Here is an 18,940-nt window from a genome sequence, read left to right on the forward strand (position 1 = left end):
CGGTAGATTGGGCTGCTGTTTATTACAGCATTCTCCCAATCGATCGGCTGATCGATTGGGTTTCGGTCCAATCGATTAGCTGATCGATTGAACACCCTTGACTTGCTCAAATCAAGCTCAAGGGTCCCCAAATCTAACATCTAGTCAACTGTGACCTGTTGGAACTCCTCATGCCTAGTATCGGGTCAACCTTGACTTGCTGGGACATTCTCACCAAGTGTCCAGTCAATCCTTAACCCACTTGGACTTTTCTCCTCGTGCTAAGTATTCGGTCAACCTTGCCCCACTTACACTTACCATCTCGTGCCAAGTGTCCTGTCCTCCATGACCCACTTGGACTTCCACTATATGTCCGGTCACCCTTGACCCATCTGGATTTTCTCGTGCCAAGTATCTGATCAATCCTTTGACCTACTTAGGCTTTCCAACAATAGGTGTTCGGTCAACCTTGACCCACCTGGATCTCCACATGTCTGACTTCACTCACTAGGTCTTTCCATCTACCTAGCCTCTCTCACTAGGACTTTTCATCTACCTGACTTTATTCACCAGGACTTTTCATCTGTCTGACTTCACTCACCAGGACTTTCACTTAGCTTAACTCACTAGTATTTTTTCAATACCCGGCTTCACTCACCGGGACTTTTACCTGCCTAGTTTCACTTACTAGGTTTTTCACCTGACTTCACTCACTAGGATTTCCAACTGTCTGGCTTCACTCACCAGAACTTCTCCTTGTTGGTGCAACCTTAGGTCAAGGTTGACCTGGTTGACCAGACTCGAGTTGACTTGACTCGAGTTGTGTTTTGATGTTTGACGAGTTATGTTTGACAATGTTTGACGTGAACAGAAAAGTTGTATCTTGATGTTTGACAAGGATACAAGCTTGGGAGATTGTGGGTGCAACCCGTGGTCAAGGTTGACCTGGTTGACCCGAGGTGAGTTGACCTGACTCGGAAAAGTCCAAGCAGGGAGCTTGGCACGGGAAAAGTCCAAGCAGGGAGCTTGGCATGGGAAAAGTTCAAGCAGGGAGTTTGGTATGGTGAAAAGTCCAAGCAAGGAGCTTGGCACGGGAAAAGTCCAAGTATGGAGACTTGGCATGGAGAAGTCCAAGTATGGAAGCTTGGCACATGGAAGTCGGAGAGGGCTCAGTAACTCGTTCTCCGAACTGTGGTCAGAGATGGCTCGGTAGCTCGTTCTCTGGACCGGCAGTGGGAAAGTCCTGGTGAGTGAAACCAGGCAGTGGGAAAGTCCTGGTGAGTGAAGCCAGGCAGTTGTGAAAACCCTAGTGAGTGAAGCTAGGTGAAAGGCCTGGTGAGTGAAGCCAGGCAATGGGAAAGTCCTGGTGAGTGAAGCCAGGCAGTTGGAAAGTCCTGGTGAGTGAAGCCGGGCAGATTGGAAATCATGGTGAGTGAAGCCAGGTGAAAACCCTAGTGAGTGAAGCTAGGTGAAAGTCCTGGTGAGTGAAGCCGGGCAAGGGAAAATCCAGATGGATCAAGGGTGATCGGACATCTGGTGTTGAGAAGGTCAAGTAGGTCAAGGGAGTGACCGGATACTTGACACGAAGAGAAAAAAGTCCAAGTGGATCAAAGGGATTGACCGGACACTTGGTGGGGAGTCTTAGCAGGTCAAGGGAGTGACCGGATGCTAAGCATGATGTACCAACAGGTCAAGGTTGACCGGATGTTGGTTTGGAAGGTTTGGGACTTGGTTTGGGCAAAAACCAAGCTTTGGATCGATCAGTGGATCGATCCAGTGATACACTGGGTATCTGGATCGGTCTGGTGACCGATCAGTAACCAAACAGTAGCCTACTGAGTGTTATCTGATCGGTCTACAGACCGATCAGGAAACAACGATCAGAAGGCAAGAAGTTCGGGAGAAAAGGAAGGGACATGCATGCTGATCGGTCTCTGGACTGATCAGAGGTGCCCTGGACCGATCAGGCTTCAGCCTGATCGGTCCAGAACTATCCGTTGGCTCACAACGGTCTTCTGTCTTCTGCTGTCTTCTGGCTTCTTCTTCGTAGGTGGATGCAGGTATAAAAGAGGCTGAGGGCTGCTACAGAAAACTCTCTTCTTCGGGTCCGAAGTTTCTGCTTCTTCTTCTTCACTGCTGTGCTTTTGAGCTTTGCTGAGCTCCGAAGCTTCGTGTGAGCTTCTTTGACTGAGTTGCTTGTTGGCATTCGTCCGTGAAGTTGGTGCTTCATCCGGGACTTCAGTCGACGAGAAGGCAAGCGAGTATTTGTACATTCATTGTGTATTTTGTTCTTGCTCTTCTTTGTATTTCCATATTGCTGTTGCAAGCTATTGTGGCGAGGTTTCTCCACCCACAAGGAGTATTTATTAGCCGGTTCTCCGGGGACTCATCCACCGACGGATTGATAAGGCTCGTCCACCTTACGGACACGCCGAGGAGTAGGAGTATCACCTCCGAACCTCGTTACATCCATCGAGTTTGAGGTTTGCCTTTTTCCTTTTCGTTTCTACGGTTTCATTTCCGCTGCGCTAACCTTGATTTGTAGAAAGAAACGAACGATTTGGGGCGGCTATTCACACCCCCCCCCCCTCTCTAGCCGCGATCATCGATCCTAACAAGTGGTATCAGAGCGAGGTCGCTCTACGCCGGATTAACACCCGAGGGAGCACAAGCTAGAGATGGATCAACTCGGAGAAGACATCACCATTCCACCTTTCTATGACCGCGACGACTTCGCGTATTGGAAGGTAAGAATGAGGTATTTTATTATGACTAACCTTGAAAATTGGAGTTGTGTTCAATTAGGTTTCAAGCCTCCAATGGATAAGGAAGGAAAACCACTCGAGAAGAAGATGTGGACAAGGGAACAAATCCACCATTCCACAATCAACGATGAGGTAATGAAAGTATTTGAATTCTCATTACCTAATGGCATTCTATGTAAGATAGGTGGATACAACAATGCCAAGGAGTTGTGGAACAACTTGGCTAAGTTCCATGAGGGGAACTCCACTTCAAGCCATGAAGAGGAGTCAAGTGAGCCAAGTAGCTCACATCATGGAGGAGAGGAATTAGAATTTGAGGGCTACTCAACATCTAAGGAAGAAGAAGAGGAGAGTTCTTCTTCAAGAATGGAGCAAGAGGAAGAAGCGTCTACCTCCGGAAGGGATGAAGAAGAAAGTCTTCATCCATCCTCAACCCTAGGTAACTCAAGCATTTCAATTTCAAATAAATTACACATAATGTGCTTTGAGTGTAGGGAGTATGGACATTACAAGAGTAAGTGTCCAAAGAGGGTTAGAAAGACTCCACCGGCGCCAAAGGTCAAGGAAGCCGGAGTCCCAACACGCAAGGGCAAGGAGCACGTGGTGTGCTTCCAATGCAAGCGAAGGGGATATTATCGGAGCCAATGTCCGAGGGGGAGGCAATCTCACAAGGACAAGAGACCGAGCACGTCTATAGGGGGAGCTAAGGCAAACCCTAAGGTAATCTCTAAGGCACATTATTGCAATACTAGTAAGATGCATGCTAGTAGTTTGATTGCAATTGACAATAATGATAAGCATGATAATTATAGAAATCGATACACATGCTTAGGTGCCAAACATGTGAGCCTAGATAAGGATAACACTAGGAAAGCCAACCCTAGGATCAACTCATCTAAGGTTAAGGATAACCTAGGTAGAAATCCCAAAACAACTAGACATATGCCTAGGAATACCTCAAAGACAAATGACAAGTTAAAGCTTGAGGTATTAGAGAAAGAAAATCTAGTCTTGAGGTCAAGACTTGACTCTCTAGAAAAGGCTCTTAAGGATTTGACTCTAGGGTCTAGGGGTCAAAAACCCAAGTCCAAGGACAAGAAAGGTTTGGGTCACAAACCTAAGTCCCAAGTAGTCAAGCCCAATTATCATAATGTTCCATTCGATTATGGAATAAAATCTAGGGCTAGGAAGACCATCACCAAGGTCACAAGGGGAGTCACCCCTAGAGTTGATCTTGTTGAGTCCCGAATGACCAAGGCTTTAAAGCCTAGAGGGTCATTAGGAGGGTTGCTAGGGAAGTCATCCCTAGTGAATACTTAGTGAACCCAATGAGCTCCAATAGGTATTGGGTTCCTAGGAGCGTGATTCCATCACGCTAGATGAGTTAGGGTGTGCCAACCTTACTTGACTAGGTAGTTAACCTAATCATGGCAAAAGGTGGCACTTTAGGAATTTTCAAGGTGTAATCAAGCCTTGAAAATGAAATGGAAAATTATTCCTAAGATAATTAGGATGTGCCAACCACATTTGAGGAATTTTCAAGAGTCAATCTAGTTGGCACATAGTGATATGATTTTAGGTCTATTACACTTAGGAATATAGAATTTATGGCAAAATGATCGAAATTATCAAAAATGGCAACTAAGGCTAAAATTAGGTATTTTTTTATACCTTTACATGTTATTTGCCATATATTGTTTGCCATATGCCATGTCATGACATCATATTTATTTTATGATCATTTAAAATGTTATGATAATGCTTAGGTTATTTATATGTCATGCTTTATTTAAGTTTCATACTTTATGCCATGACATCATGACATTGGCACATGTTATTATATATGATATCATTTTATGCCATGTCATCATTTCTTGCATTTACAATCAATGAAATTGATTTAAGGTTAAAAACACAATTTGATATGAAGATCAAATTGATGTTTAGAAAATGCATGAGACCTTAGCCTAAGATAACCTAAACTCATATCTCACATCAAAATTGACTTGGATGTGTTTGATACACCTTAGATGTGTGTGAGATATTAGGATGATGAGTTAGGAACAAGGTGCATAGTTCTTGTACCTAGATGAGCCTAATTCAAAATTGGGGATCATAGGGAAAACTTATGTACAAGTCATGTACATTTAGCCCAAAGATTGTGGTCCTAAATTAAATGGTTTAAAATCATTTCAAAATTGATTTGAAAAACCTTGATGAAGCTTTTCTAGTGATAGCATTCATCATTGAGCCAAGTGATACAAAGATAAGTTAACTTTGAGCTATTTCAAAGACTTTTGAACTTTGTATCAAGATTGAAAAATGGAAGTTATTTTCATAGAAAACTATTTTTCCATGATAGTATATGTTATGAGGAATGTATCCTCAAAATTTCATAATTTTTGGAATTTTCTGTAATTTTCTAGAGGTTTCTGAATTTCGTGGAGAGAAATCAGAACTTATCAGACCTTTATCAGGTTCGTGGACCGATCAGAAGGGTTTCTGATCGGTCCAGGGGAGCAGGGAGCCTGATCGGTCTGGTGACCGATCAGGGTGTGCCAAATTGCTGAAATTCGACTGGTTGTCTGAAATTTCAGCTCGGGAGTTGGTATTTTGAAGGTTTGAAACTCTCCAAGACATTGTTGGTGCAATGGTCAAGGGGGAGTTGACCTTTAGGGGGAGTTTTACCTATTAGTCAAGGGGGAGTTGACTTTTAGGGGGAGTTTTTACTCCTAAAGACTTGAGTGATATGGGATTATCACTAAGTTAATTGTTGACCTTAGTATCAAGGGGGAAATTAAGGGTTTCTATGAAAGGTATGGGACCTTCATTAGAAAGAAACTCTTGACCTTGACTCACTCTTTTTGATGTGTGTCAAAAAGGGGGAGAGTGTAGGTTTGAGGAGAATAGAGAATGTTCAGGGAAGAACATTGGAAAACCTAAGTTAGGTTATCGGGTTAACCTAACTTGATTATGGGTTTGATTATGGGTTTTGTCAAACATCAAAAAGGGGGAGATTGTTGGTGCAACCTTAGGTCAAGGTTGACCTGGTTGACCAGACTCGAGTTGACTTGACTCGAGTTGTGTTTTGATGTTTGACGAGTTATGTTTGACAATGTTTGACGTGAACAGAAAAGTTGTATCTTGATATTTGACAAGGATACAAGCTTGGGAGATTGTGGGTGCAACCCGTGGTCAAGGTTGACCTGGTTGACCCGAGGTGAGTTGACCTGACTCGGAAAAGTCCAAGCAGGGAGCTTGGCACGGGAAAAGTCCAAGCAGGGAGCTTGGCATGGGAAAAGTCCAAGCAGGGAGTTTGGTATGGTGAAAAGTCCAAGCAAGGAGCTTGGCACGGGAAAAGTCCAAGTATGGAGACTTGGCACGGAGAAGTCCAAGTATGGAAGCTTGGCACATGGAAGTCAGAGAGGGCTCGGTAGCTCGTTCTCCGAACTGTGGTCAGAGAGGGCTCGGTAGCTCTTTCTCTGGACCGGCAGTGGGAAAGTCCTGGTGAGTGAAGCCAGGCAGTGGGAAAGTCCTGGTGAGTGAAGCCAGGCAGTTGTGAAAACCCTAGTGAGTGAAGCTAGGTGAAAGTCCTGGTGAGTGAAGCCAGGCAGTGGGAAAGTCCTGGTGAGTGAAGCCAGGCAGTTGGAAAGTCCTGGTGAGTGAAGCCGAGTAGATTGGAAATCCTGGTGAGTGAAGCCAGGTGAAAACCCTAGTGAGTGAAGCTAGGTGAAAGTCCTGGTGAGTGAAGCCGGGCAAGGGAAAATCCAGATGGATCAAGGGTGATCGGACATCTGGTGTTGAGAAGGTCAAGTAGGTCAAGAGAGTGACCGGATACTTGACACGAAGAGAAAAGTCCAAGTGGGTCAAAGGATTGACCGGACACTTGGTGGGAGTCTTAGCAGGTCAAGGGAGTGACCGGATGCTAGCATGATGTACCAACAGTCAAGGTTGACCGGATGTTGGTTTGAAGGTTTGAGACTTGGTTTGGGCAAAACCAAGTTCCGTATCGATCGCTGGATCGATCCGGTGATACATCTGGGTATCTAGATCGGCGGTGACCGGATGAGTAACCAAACAAGTAGCCTCATCGAGTGTTATCTCGATCGGTGCACCGATCAGAAACAACGATCGAAGGCAAGAAGTTCGGGAGAAAAGGAAGGAATGTTGAGTCCTGGACCGATCGGAGCCTGATCGGTCCCGGGACCGATCAGGCTCCACCCTGAGCACCGATCGGTCCAGAACTATCCGTTGGCTCACAACGGTCTTACATCTTCTGCCTTCGGCTTCTTCTTCGCAGTGGATGCGGTATAAAAGAGGCCGAGGTCGCATGTAAAACTCTCTTCTTCTTGTCCGAAGCTTCTGCTTCTTCTTCTTCACTGCTGTGCTTTTGAGCTTTGCTGAGCTCCGAAGCTTCGTGTGAGCTTCTTTGACTGAGTTGCTTGTTGGCATTCGTCCGTGAAGTTGGTGCTTCATCCGAGACTTCAGTCGACGAGAAGGCAAGCGAATATTTGTACATTCATTGTGTATTTTGTTCTTGCTCTTCTTTGTATTTCCATATTGCTGTTGCAAGCTATTGTGACGAGGTTTCTCCACCCACAAGGAGTATTTATTAGCCGGTTCTCCGGGGACTCATCCACCGACGGATTGATAGGGCTCGTCCACCTTACGGACACGCCGAGGAGTAGGAGTATCACCTCCGAACCTCGTTACATCCATCGAGTTTGAGGTTTGCCTTTTTCCTTTTCGTTTCTACGGTTTCATTTCCGCTGCGCTAACCTTGATTTGTAGAAAGAAACGAACGATTTGGGGCGGCTATTCACACCCCCCTCTCTAGCCGCGATCATCGATCCTAACACTCCTTACCTAACCTCCAGTTAGGACTTTTCCAATAAGGTATCCGATCAATTCTTTGATTTATTTAACTCTTATTCATATTAAATTGGTTAAATCTTGATTAAAAGAGAATTGCTCTAATAATCTTCTCAATCGGATGATTAATTTTATAATCTTCGTCTATTATGAAATATCAAAATCTAAACATATTCAAATTTAAATCAATTTAAATTTAATTAATCTGATGAACCTGATTCATGGATATGACATTAAATTTAACTTTTTCTGTAACTCTTTTATATGAATATAAAAATTTATGATATTTGATTTTTTTTAACAAAGAAATTTAATCATCTACCAGTCATGAGGTGTCGAAAACATCCTCAGGGAGGCTCCAAGAATGTCACGTGCATCATAAAGTACGGTGACCTTATGGATGTGGATTACACGTGGACGTACTAGACAGAATCCAGTTCTCTTGCTTGACTTTTGTTTGACTCCATTCCCTCACGTGTGTCTGATCGTGCACCACACACGTTTATTATCCGTAGGTGAGACCGCACATGTCGACTGAGAAGAAACAAAGTAGTCGCTATCCTGGATCCTGATCGGGATGAGACATGTAAAAACGTAAACATAAAGTCCAAGGGGTATCTGGTTTACTACCAGTTCACCGCTCGGCACGTTCCGCGATGAAAAAATCCAGCGGCCTGCCAAATTAAGCTTTATTAGGGTTTCACGTCCACTGTGTGTTTTCCTTTTTCTGCTTTGTTTTGTAATTAAAAGGGCGAGACAACCGAAAAGTTAACCGACGAATGCCAGCGCTGTGAATTTGTCTCGCCGTCGCCTTCGCCTTTGCGATGGAGCGCTTTGGGAATGCGATAAGAGCCTCGCGCTCGATCTTCGCGATGGTGCGATTTGGGAATGCGATAAGAGCATCGCGCTCCATCTCCGTGTCTCGCCAATGCTATTCGCTGGAGTAGCTTCCGAAGCGGTACGACCTTTTCTCCTTTCCAACCTAAGTCGTTGCCTTTTGCTTTCGATTGCAGGTGGTTTACTTCGCCCTTTGCGACGAGCTGAATCTATTTCTTGCTTTAGTCAGTTTCGTGCTTGGGATTTCCGTCTTTTTTCTATTTGCTTTTAGTATTTTTGTTGAATGGGAAAGTAGTGAGATCTTGCTGCTTCTCAAGCGTCGTCCTCCCTGATCTAGAATGGGCTGATTCTCTTGTACTTCGGCGAAATCCTCTGGCTTTAGGTTAAAGTTACGATTTTTAGCTGTAACGCTTAGCCTTTTAATTTTTATTTTTGCAGCCCCCTTCTCCATTTAGTTTTGAAGTTTTTTCAGAGTGGAGTTCCTGGTAGACGTCCCGTGATCGACATTGTACAAATCTCTCTCCCCTCCATTTTCGTTCTCCGCATCAGTTGGTTTGAATGCATAATTGTGAGCTAAATTTTAGTTCAAACTCTTGCCCTGTTTCATTTTCAATGTTCCAAATTTCAACAAAGGGAGTACAGTGATGTGTTTCAATTCACAGCCAGATTTGGGGTAGCAAGAACATTCTATACGAGCGACGGATATCACCAATCTTGTTACAGTTCGGGAAATAAGAGAAATAATTATCTCTAGATGAGGGAAAATGTTTTATGTTTAATAGGGCAGTAGTAACCCTAGCCAGCAAGAGATGGCAACGGGAGGAAGGAGGCAGGATAGGCTTCGATGGAGCAAACTCTACACTTTTTCTTGTATCCGTCCTCAAGTATCATTAGACGATGAGCAATCTCATTCCCTTCAAGGTCCAGGATACTCTCGTGTTGTTCATTGTAACCAGCCCAAGTTACACCAAAAGAAACCTCTGAGGTACCCTACCAACTATATCAGCACTACCAAGTACAACATCATCAGCTTTATTCCAAAAGCCATCTTTGAGCAATTTCGTCGCGTTGCCAATCTCTACTTTCTCCTTGCCGCTATTCTCTCTCTCACCCCCGTGACTCCCTTCTCTGCCGTGAGTATGATTGCTCCATTGGCATTTGTTGTTGGGCTCAGTATGGCTAAGGAGGCATTAGAAGACTGGCGAAGGTTTATGCAGGATGTGAAGGTCAATAGTCATAAGGTCAGTGTCCATAAGGGAGAAGGGCACTTTGGTTACAAGCATTGGCAGAAGCTTCGTGTTGGAGATATTGTGAAGGTAGAGAAAGACCAGTTCTTCCCTGCTGACTTGCTCCTGTTGTCTTCAAGCTATGAGGATGGAATATGCTATGTGGAGACTATGAATCTGGATGGAGAAACAAATTTGAAGGTTAAAAGATCATTGGAAGTAACTCTCTTTCTAGATGATGATTTGGTTTTCAAGAACCTCACAGCCATAATTCGTTGCGAGGATCCAAATCCTAATCTATACACCTTTGTAGGTAACTTCGAGTACAAGCAACAGGTCTGTGCACTTGATCCGAGTCAGATCCTTCTCAGAGATTCAAAGCTTAGGAATACAACTTATGTCTATGGGGTGGTTATCTTTACTGGTCATGATAGCAAAGTCATGCAGAATGCAACCCGTTCACCATCAAAGAGAAGTAAAATTGAAAAGACAATGGATAAGATTATTTACATTCTCTTTACATTTCTTCTCTTGATTTCATTGTTCAGTTCAGTGGGCTATGCTGCCAAGACAAAGTTTGGGATGCCACACTGGTGGTATTTGCAACCTAATAAGACTTCATATATCTACAATGCTTCAAAGCCTGCTTTATCTGGTTTCTACCATCTTGTCACTGCTCTTATTCTTTATGGATATTTGATACCTATCTCCCTTTATGTATCAATTGAGGTTGTGAAGGTCTTGCAAGTAAAATTCATTAATCATGATGTTCACATGTGTGATGAGGAGATAGGGAAACCAGCCCAAGCACGGACATCAAATTTGAATGAAGAGCTAGGACAAGTTGCGACTATTTTGTCAGATAAAACTGGCACCTTAACTTGCAACCAGATGGATTTTTTGAGGTGTTCCATTGCTGGAGTGTCATATGGTGTTGGTTCTAGTGAAGTGGAAATTGCTGCTGCGAAGCATTTTGCATCCGAGGCATCAGGTACATCTGACCAGCACATAAGCAGCACCCAAGATATTTGGGAGGATACATGGGGTACTTTTGGCTCTTCAGAAATTGAATTGGTAGATGGGAAAAGTTTTTGGGTAAAGAATCCTAGAAAGACTACAATCAAGGGTTTTAGCTTTGAGGATGATCGTTTAATGCATGGAAATTGGGTTAAGGATCCCAATGTGGGTGCCATTCTCCTATTTTTCCAGATACTTGCTCTCTGTCACACAGCAATACCCGAGTCAAATGAAAAAACTGGTGGTTTTACATATGAAGCCGAATCACCAGATGAAGCAACTTTTCTTGTTGCAGCCAGTGAATTCGGATTTGAATTTTCTAAGAGGACTCAATCAAGTGTCTTTGTAAGGGAGAGATATTCTTCTTTTGGGAATACTATAGAAAGGTTTACCTTAATCTTCTGTTTTTTTTAATCAATTTATTGTTGGTATCCCTGTCATCTGTGCAATTTAAAGTAATTAAGTCATTTTCTCAATTTCTTTTCTCTGTTTATTGTAGGGAGTTCAAAGTTTTGAATCTGTTGGAGTTCAATAGCAGAAGGAAAAGAATGTCAATTATTGTGCGTGAGGAAAGTGGTCAGATTATTCTCTTATGCAAAGGTGCTGATAGGTACAATTAGATAACTCTCTTATTCAACATACATGTTTTTTTTTCTCTCCATTTTCGTAGCTACTTTGTCATATTCAATTTTCTGCTGATGTTCAGTTCATCTAGTATGCTCTATACTACCTACAAATCCATTTTATCATATTTATATAAGATTATTTCTGTTTTATTCCAAACAGCATCATCTTGGATAGACTATCAAAAAAAGGAAGAATGTTTGAAACAGATACTATAAAACATCTAAATGAATATGCGGAAGCAGGCCTACGGACATTGGCACTGGCTTTCCGGCTTCTTGAGGAATCGGAATATTCTGCATGGAATGCTGAGTTTCTCAGAGCAAAAACTTCTATGGGGATTGATAGGGAAGCTGAACTAGAGAGAGTTTCAGACATTATCGAGCAGGATTTGATTCTTGTTGGTGCTACCGCTGTAGAAGACAAATTACAGAAAGGAGTAAGCTTGTAATTATCTACTTTTCCTATTGACTTTTTCATTTTTGAGTCACTAGAACGTGTATTGTTTTCACAGGTTCCTCAATGCATAGATAAATTAGCACAAGCTGGTCTCAAGATATGGGTTCTTACAGGGGATAAGATGGAAACTGCAATCAACATAGGGTATGAATAAAAAAATTATAAATAATTCACTTGATCTGCGCAAATAAACTTTCTATTTCTGTTGCAGATTTGCTTGTAGTTTACTTAGACAAGGCATGAAACAGATCTGTTTATACCTTGAAAGCCATAACATGTCATCACGGGACTCAATGGTACTCGTTTTCATCTTACCACAAGTGGATTTATGTTTTTTTGTTCCTCTATTCTCTGCGATTTACACATCTTTGCACCTGTAAGATAACTTCTCAAGCTGCAAAAGACAACATTTTGATGCAAATAAATGATGCCTCCCAACTGATCAAGCTAGAGAAGGATCCTAATGCAGCATTTGCTTTAATCATTGATGGTAAAACATTGACATATTGTCTTGAGGATGACCTGAAGAATCCGTTTTTGAGTCTGGCAGTTGATTGTGCTTCTGTTATATGCTGCCGAGTCTCACCAAAGCAGAAGGCATTGGTAAACTTTTAGTATTTAACATTTGACATAATATGTAACTAGCGCAATATCAATTGAAACTATTAGTTTAATGATTCTTAACTCTTATTTCAGGTAACTCGGTTAGTTAAAGAGGGTACTGGTAAAACAACTCTTGCCATAGGAGATGGTGCAAATGATGTGGGCATGATTCAAGAAGCTGATATTGGTGTTGGGATTAGTGGTGTAGAAGGAATGCAGGTGTGTTTTGTTACACGCATCACCCTTGTCTGACGTGTAAAGACTAACTTGTCTTGGCACTTATTAATAGTCTATCTAAACAGCACAAAGTATGATAACTTCTATGTAAACTAAGAACTATTAGTTTTGTTCAGGCCGTCATGGCTAGTGATTTTTCCATTTCCCAATTCCGTTTCCTTGAAAGACTTCTTCTTGTCCATGGCCATTGGTGCTACAAAAGGATAGCTCAGATGGTTAGTATTAATAGCTTACCCAAATGTTTCTTTGCAGTTATATTTCATTGTTTGCTCTCACTCTCTTGTATTTTATTGTCTTCAGATATGTTATTTCTTCTATAAGAACATAGCCTTTGGTCTTACAATTTTCTATTTCGAGGCATATACTGGCTTCTCCGGGCAATCTGTATATGATGACTGGTACATGCTACTATTCAATGTCATTTTAACCTCATTGCCAGTGATATCACTAGGAGTCTTTGAACAGGATGTTTCCTCAGAAATATGCTTGCAGGTATTCCTTTTCTTTAATATATATATATATATATAGAAAGAGAGAGAAACTTGTTATGCTGAGCACCTACTGTGCGCACCTGCGCTGCACGACTGAGTGATGCGGGGCGCCCAACCCAAGTCACTTTTGGGCACCCCACATCACTCAGTCGTGCAGCGTAGGCGCGCATGGCCGGTGCTCAACCTATCAAATCTCTCTCTCTCTGCATTGCTGTTTTAGTGTATATATATATATATATATATATATATATATATATATATATATACACATACACTAAAACAGCAATGCAGACTTTTCTAATTGTTCTTTTTCACACCTTTGCTGTCTCTGTTTGTGTGGTTTATGCCATCACTACATGGCTCTATGATGATGAATTTTAAATTTCTATTATGCTTATTTAATTTGTTTCTGGACATTGAACTTGTTTTATATCTTGGCTTGCCCCCCTGCAGTTCCCTGCATTGTACCAGCAAGGGCCAAGGAACCTTTTCTTCGATTGGTACAGGATCCTTGGTTGGATGGGAAATGGCATCTACTCATCCATTATCGTATATTTCCTTAACATACACATTTTCTACAATCAAGCTTTTCGTGCCGACGGTCAGACAGCTGACATGGTTGCTGTTGGAACAGCCATGTTCACCTGCATTATCTGGACTGTGAACTTGCAAATTGCTCTAACAATGAGTCACTTCACGTGGATCCAACACCTCTTTGTTTGGGGCAGTGTCGCCACTTGGTACATTTTTCTGGTTGCCTACGGCATGTCGTTCTGGCATTTGATATCCGGAAATTCCTACCACATGCTTCTGGAAGCCCTTGGTCCAGCTCCAATTTATTGGGCTGCAACGCTTCTAGTCACTCTTGCCTGCAACATTCCTTATCTGGCACACATCTCCTTCCAGAGAGCCTTAAATCCACTCGACCATCATGTGATCCAGGAGATCAAATACTACAAGAAGGATGTGGAGGACCAACATATGTGGAAGAGGGAGAGGTCCAGAGCAAGGCAGAAAACGAAAATTGGTCTTACAGCAAGGGTAGATGCCAAGATCAGGCAGCTACGAGAGAAGCTGCAGAAGAAAATGTCATCTTTGAGCAGCCAAACTCAATCGTAATCTGTACCGAGTTTTTCTAGTAGAATCAATCTGCTCTGCATTTTTTTCCCTTTCTGTTTTCTTCTCCATCATATCAAATGTTTTTTTTCGCTTGCAGGGATTGACGATAGGCTTGCTTCTGTATCATATCTATACCAATTCTAGTCAGAATCAGTGGAAACAGTAGAGATATGTACATATAGCTAAAATTTTGTTTCATTGCTGGTTGTCATTGAGATGTCTTCTTTGTAAAGAATATTAATATGGTGTAAAAGTGAGCCAGTGACTGTTTTCAATCAAAATATCACACTTTGTGAGACCGGAATTCAAGATCCCTTTAAGAAAATTGTGTTATCGTTCAACTTGTTCGATCAATATATGTTCTAGTGAAAACTGCCCCCTTCATCCAAAATGTTCTTTCTCTCTCATCTTGTTTATTATTGCGCAGTCAGTTGCTCCATTTTCTAACTCTGCCACAATAGAACCCATGGGTAAGAGGCTATTAACTACAGAGGGAAATCATCTTGAGACTTCTACTCATAGATAAGTGTTATATTTTCTTTTATGACCATATGTTTATATATTGAGATGATTGTTATATTTGAGCACTCTTCACATGCTAATCATATTATGGGTTTTAGTGATTTCTCCAAATGGTACATGATTTCTATAATATTCCTTTAATGTGGATTCACCTACCAAGAATCGCTAGTGGTATCTTTATGAATCTATTTTCTAGCTTAGTGAAATTATATTCTTCCTTGTCTTTAGAACAAAAGTACATTCTCCAATATGTGTTATGCTTCTCCTTTTACCACACTTGTATAGAATATTTGAAACAACTCTCCTACCAATATAATAGTCTTTATGAAAAGGTTTAAATGTACAAGGTTATGAAATGTATTTAGATGCTCCATCAAATATTTGTCATCTACAAATGTGTAGCTTGTGCAACTATCTCCTAAGATGGATCTAATTTCTCACAATTTTTTTCTTCAAAAAACACTACTCTAATCTCTATAAAATTTCCTATTCATTGTCTTACTAGCCACTAAATCGATGAGATTATTCTCATGACATTATTTGATAGTACGTACTAATTACCTTTGCACTTCTAATCTCCTAATTACTCCCATTGATATCTAATAGTTTGCCTTTTCCTCTACTAAATAGCCCCCAAGACCCATTACATCGATAGATCTTACATACTCCACCACCGTAAAGGCAAAGTAAATCTGTTATTGAACTTTTAATAAATAATCTTCTACTGCTTGTAGAAGTTTTTGTCATCCATCTACTATGAAATTCTAGATGCGCCACTCTACAATTTAAACCCTTCGCCAAGTGCCCGACCCTATGCCATTTTTTTTTTAAAATATTCAAGTCAATTTCTAGAGCTCCTTATACTTAGAGTTCTATGTTCAATATTCTTTATAACTTGAAAGGAGGCTTTAGAAAATTATTCCTATTCAATTATTTTACTAATAATCGTACATGCTCTTAGGATTAGCAATACATTACTCTCTCATTGGCCTACTTAATTAAATATGGGTTTTAGTACTAAACACTGCAAGATAGATGAATTTAGTTTCGATGAGCAATGGCACACTCCTATATCTAATTTCCTCAATGATTATCTTATTTTGCTTATCATGAAAATACATATTCCTAAAATTCATAGAGTTGATAGATGAACATGTGCATAAGATTACTGAGGAATTGCATCTACACAAGAAACTTAACATTTCTCAACTTCCATTAGAAGAATGAATTTGAGATTCAGTGAAGATGGATGAGAGAGTGAAATAAAAGATGACATTAATTGAGTTTCCTGATTTTCTAAGAATGCAGTGTTAGAAGATGCATGTGGCTCACTGATTCTTCTGACTTGTTTGAAAAAACTGTAGTTTGAATCAGTGTCCAGTATTCCTTTTTTTTTTGCCTATCTTTAGTGTTCATGAGTTTGTTTCTACAGAGCAACTAAACAAAGATATGAACTTGGAGCAAACGAGACACGACTAGTGTTGACACTTAGCTGAACTGTTCTTTGGAATTATATATGTAGGCCAAACAAGTCAATTTCCATGTCTGTAAGTTCAGTGACATGTTTACTCAAAATGATTCCCTTGTTTCTGCTAGTTTGGTCTCTTGTCCAGATTCAACATTCATGTCAATTGGCTCAGCACACTGTTTATAATAATAATAATAATAATAATAATAATAATAATAATTATTATTATTATTATTATTATTATTATTATTATTATTATTATTATTATTATTATTCAGTGTCCAAGTTTAATATTGACGTTTCTCCTAGAGCAGAGACTATACATATACTAAAAAAACTAACCTTCAAAATATTTGTCCCATTTGAGATTTGAACTTTGGCTCTTTTATTGTTTCTCTTTTGAGTCTTGACTTATCTTTATTTTCTTGTAAAACCGTATGATTTGTTTGGGAGGAGGTGAGGGAAGGCGAAGGAAGGGGAAATAAGGGGAAGGGAAACTTTGAACCTCGTTTGGGAAGGAGTGAGGAAAGGGAAGGAAAGGTAAGTAAGGGTAAGCTTTAACCTTCGTTACCCATGGAAAGAGAGATTTTCTTACACCCCGAATTGGGGTGTAAGGAAGGGGAAGGGAAAACAAAATATTTTTTATTCCAATTTTATCCCTGTTCTTAATAGTTTAAGAAATATTTCAATTTCTAATTTTATTATGTCGCCGGAGTTCAATTTCCTCGCCTTCTTCACAGCTCGCTTGCTACCAGATTATTAGAGGAGGGGATCCGACACATCTTCTAACTGAATTGAAGGGAGAAACTATTTTTGTCGTCAAAATTTAAGAGGATATCTACTATTTTTTAATTTTTTCCATGAAAATTTAATAAGTTTTTAAAGAATAGGAATTCTCGTTATCAGCGTTATCTTTCAAATTTTTTTATTTAAAATTTCTAAAATCATTATTTTCATTTAATTACTTGATTATCGGTAATTCATTGGTTTGTTATGAATAGTATAAAAAAATTAATTTTTTATTAAAAAATAGCTAATTTAAATGATAATATAAAAAATTAATTTTATTATTAAAAATATCTAATTTATATTTATAAAATAAATATTAATATTATGAAAATTTTCTAATTTAAAAAATAAGGATATTTTTTGTAACTTTATCTATTTAACTTTCATTCCCCTTCCTTTCCTCCCAAACAAAGTAACACATGTTACGTTAATGAACCTTCCATCCCTCCCAAACAAGGAGAAGTTAAATATTTTACTTCCCCCTCACTTCCCCTTCCTTCTCCTTCCTTCCCCTTCCGTTAATGAACCTTCCCTCACTCCATCCAAACAGAGGGTTAAAGAGCTAAGTTTTGTGATATTCAAGCTTGGCTTGATTTCTTTTTTACAATCTTGAGTTTTATTATTTGAAACTTTTATATTTTTAAACTGTTTTTGATTAGTTGTTGAAGTTGATAATATAGGTTTATTTGTTCATTTTAAATATTTATTTACTATGTTGATCAAAAATTTTTTTGACAAAAATGGTTCACAAACTTTGTTCGTGACAATTCACAATCTTTGTTCATGAATATTAACAAATTGAATACAAATATTGATCCTGTTTAAAATTGGGGGAGATGTCGCACTGGACAGGTGACTTTGATGTTGATTGGAAGAAGAATTTGAGCTAGAAGATAGTGCTGAGCGATCCTCTTTAAGCACACCAAAAAGAGAGCAAAGGGGAACATTAGAGCTAGAACCAGGAAAGGGGTACCTGGCGTAGGCACTCCGATGCTAAAGTCAGAACAGTAGCACCGACAAAAAGGGTCGAAGAAGAGGAACACTAGAAGAGTAGTATGGATGTGTATGCGCGGCGCGTAAGTGACCGTACCTGGCTAACGGGGAGGACCTCTTTTTATACTACCACTCATAACTTCCATAATTAATGAGGCGACAGAGAATGTCTGATGTCGGAATATGTTAAGGGATGGAAGATGTATAGTCATCCTCCGAAAAAGCTTACGTTACATGTATATGAACCATCTTTTATAATCTTCGTAATAATACAACTAAGAATGCATGATGTTAGGTAATGGAAGATGTACAACCACCATCATAAGAAGGTTTTGTTATGTATATACGTTAGAATATCAGAATATTCCCTAGTGGATAGTCGTTATTCTTTGATAAGTTATTACGATTACCTGACAATGTTAACCCCGAGAGGCAGTCTGACCGACCCAGTATCCGACCAACTGTATGATGGGAGATTTGTGCATGAGAAGTGGGGAACTACACCCCATAAGTCTGACCGACACTTAGGCTAACTGACTATATACTGAGAGTTATTGTAAAAGTAGGGACCTGGATCTCGTATATCCGATCAATGCTAGGGTTGACTAGCTTTGTTATGTGTTTCTTGGTACTAAGGAGTAGTGGGGAGCTAAGCCCCGTATGCCCAGCTGGTTATAGGGCCGTCCGAGTGTATGCTGAGAACCTTACATTGGAAGAGTGGGGAGTTGGGCCTTGTATGCTAGACCGGCTCTAGGGCCTGACCAGCTATACGCTGAGAGACCTGCATAGGAGAAGTGGGGAGTTGATTCCCGTATGCCCTACCCGCTATAAGGTCGCTCAGGTGTATGCTGAAAACCTTACATTGGAAGAGTTAAGAGTTGGGCCCCGTAAGTTTGACCGACTATGTGGCCACCAGAGTTTTTGTTGAAAACCTTGCTT

General features: G+C 40.5%; 1 protein-coding gene across 3 annotated transcripts; it reads left to right on the plus strand.

Moving 5' to 3' along the window:
- The first annotated feature begins 8,265 nt into the window (after positions 1-8,265).
- Positions 8,266-14,554, plus strand: LOC122056440 (probable phospholipid-transporting ATPase 4). Of its 3 annotated transcripts, none has more exons than XM_042618394.1 (13): positions 8,266-8,574; positions 8,892-9,021; positions 9,116-11,082; positions 11,196-11,306; positions 11,483-11,759; positions 11,835-11,923; positions 11,991-12,075; positions 12,161-12,382; positions 12,476-12,601; positions 12,736-12,834; positions 12,920-13,111; positions 13,564-14,225; positions 14,327-14,554. In XM_042618394.1, the coding sequence occupies exons 3-13, from the start codon at positions 9,263-9,265 to the stop codon at positions 14,331-14,333; spliced, it is 3,690 nt and encodes a 1,229-aa protein (XP_042474328.1). In that variant the 5' UTR covers positions 8,266-8,574; positions 8,892-9,021; positions 9,116-9,262; the 3' UTR covers positions 14,334-14,554. The 3 variants fall into 3 exon arrangements, with proteins under 3 accessions (XP_042474328.1, XP_042474329.1, XP_042474330.1); XM_042618395.1 differs by having other exon boundaries at positions 8,892-8,961; XM_042618396.1 differs by having other exon boundaries at positions 8,892-11,082; positions 13,564-14,232.
- Positions 14,555-18,940: the final 4,386 nt, after the last annotated feature.

The sequence above is a fragment of the Zingiber officinale genome, chromosome 3B (genome assembly GCF_018446385.1).
Source record: "Zingiber officinale cultivar Zhangliang chromosome 3B, Zo_v1.1, whole genome shotgun sequence".
NCBI lineage: Eukaryota > Viridiplantae > Streptophyta > Magnoliopsida > Zingiberales > Zingiberaceae > Zingiber > Zingiber officinale.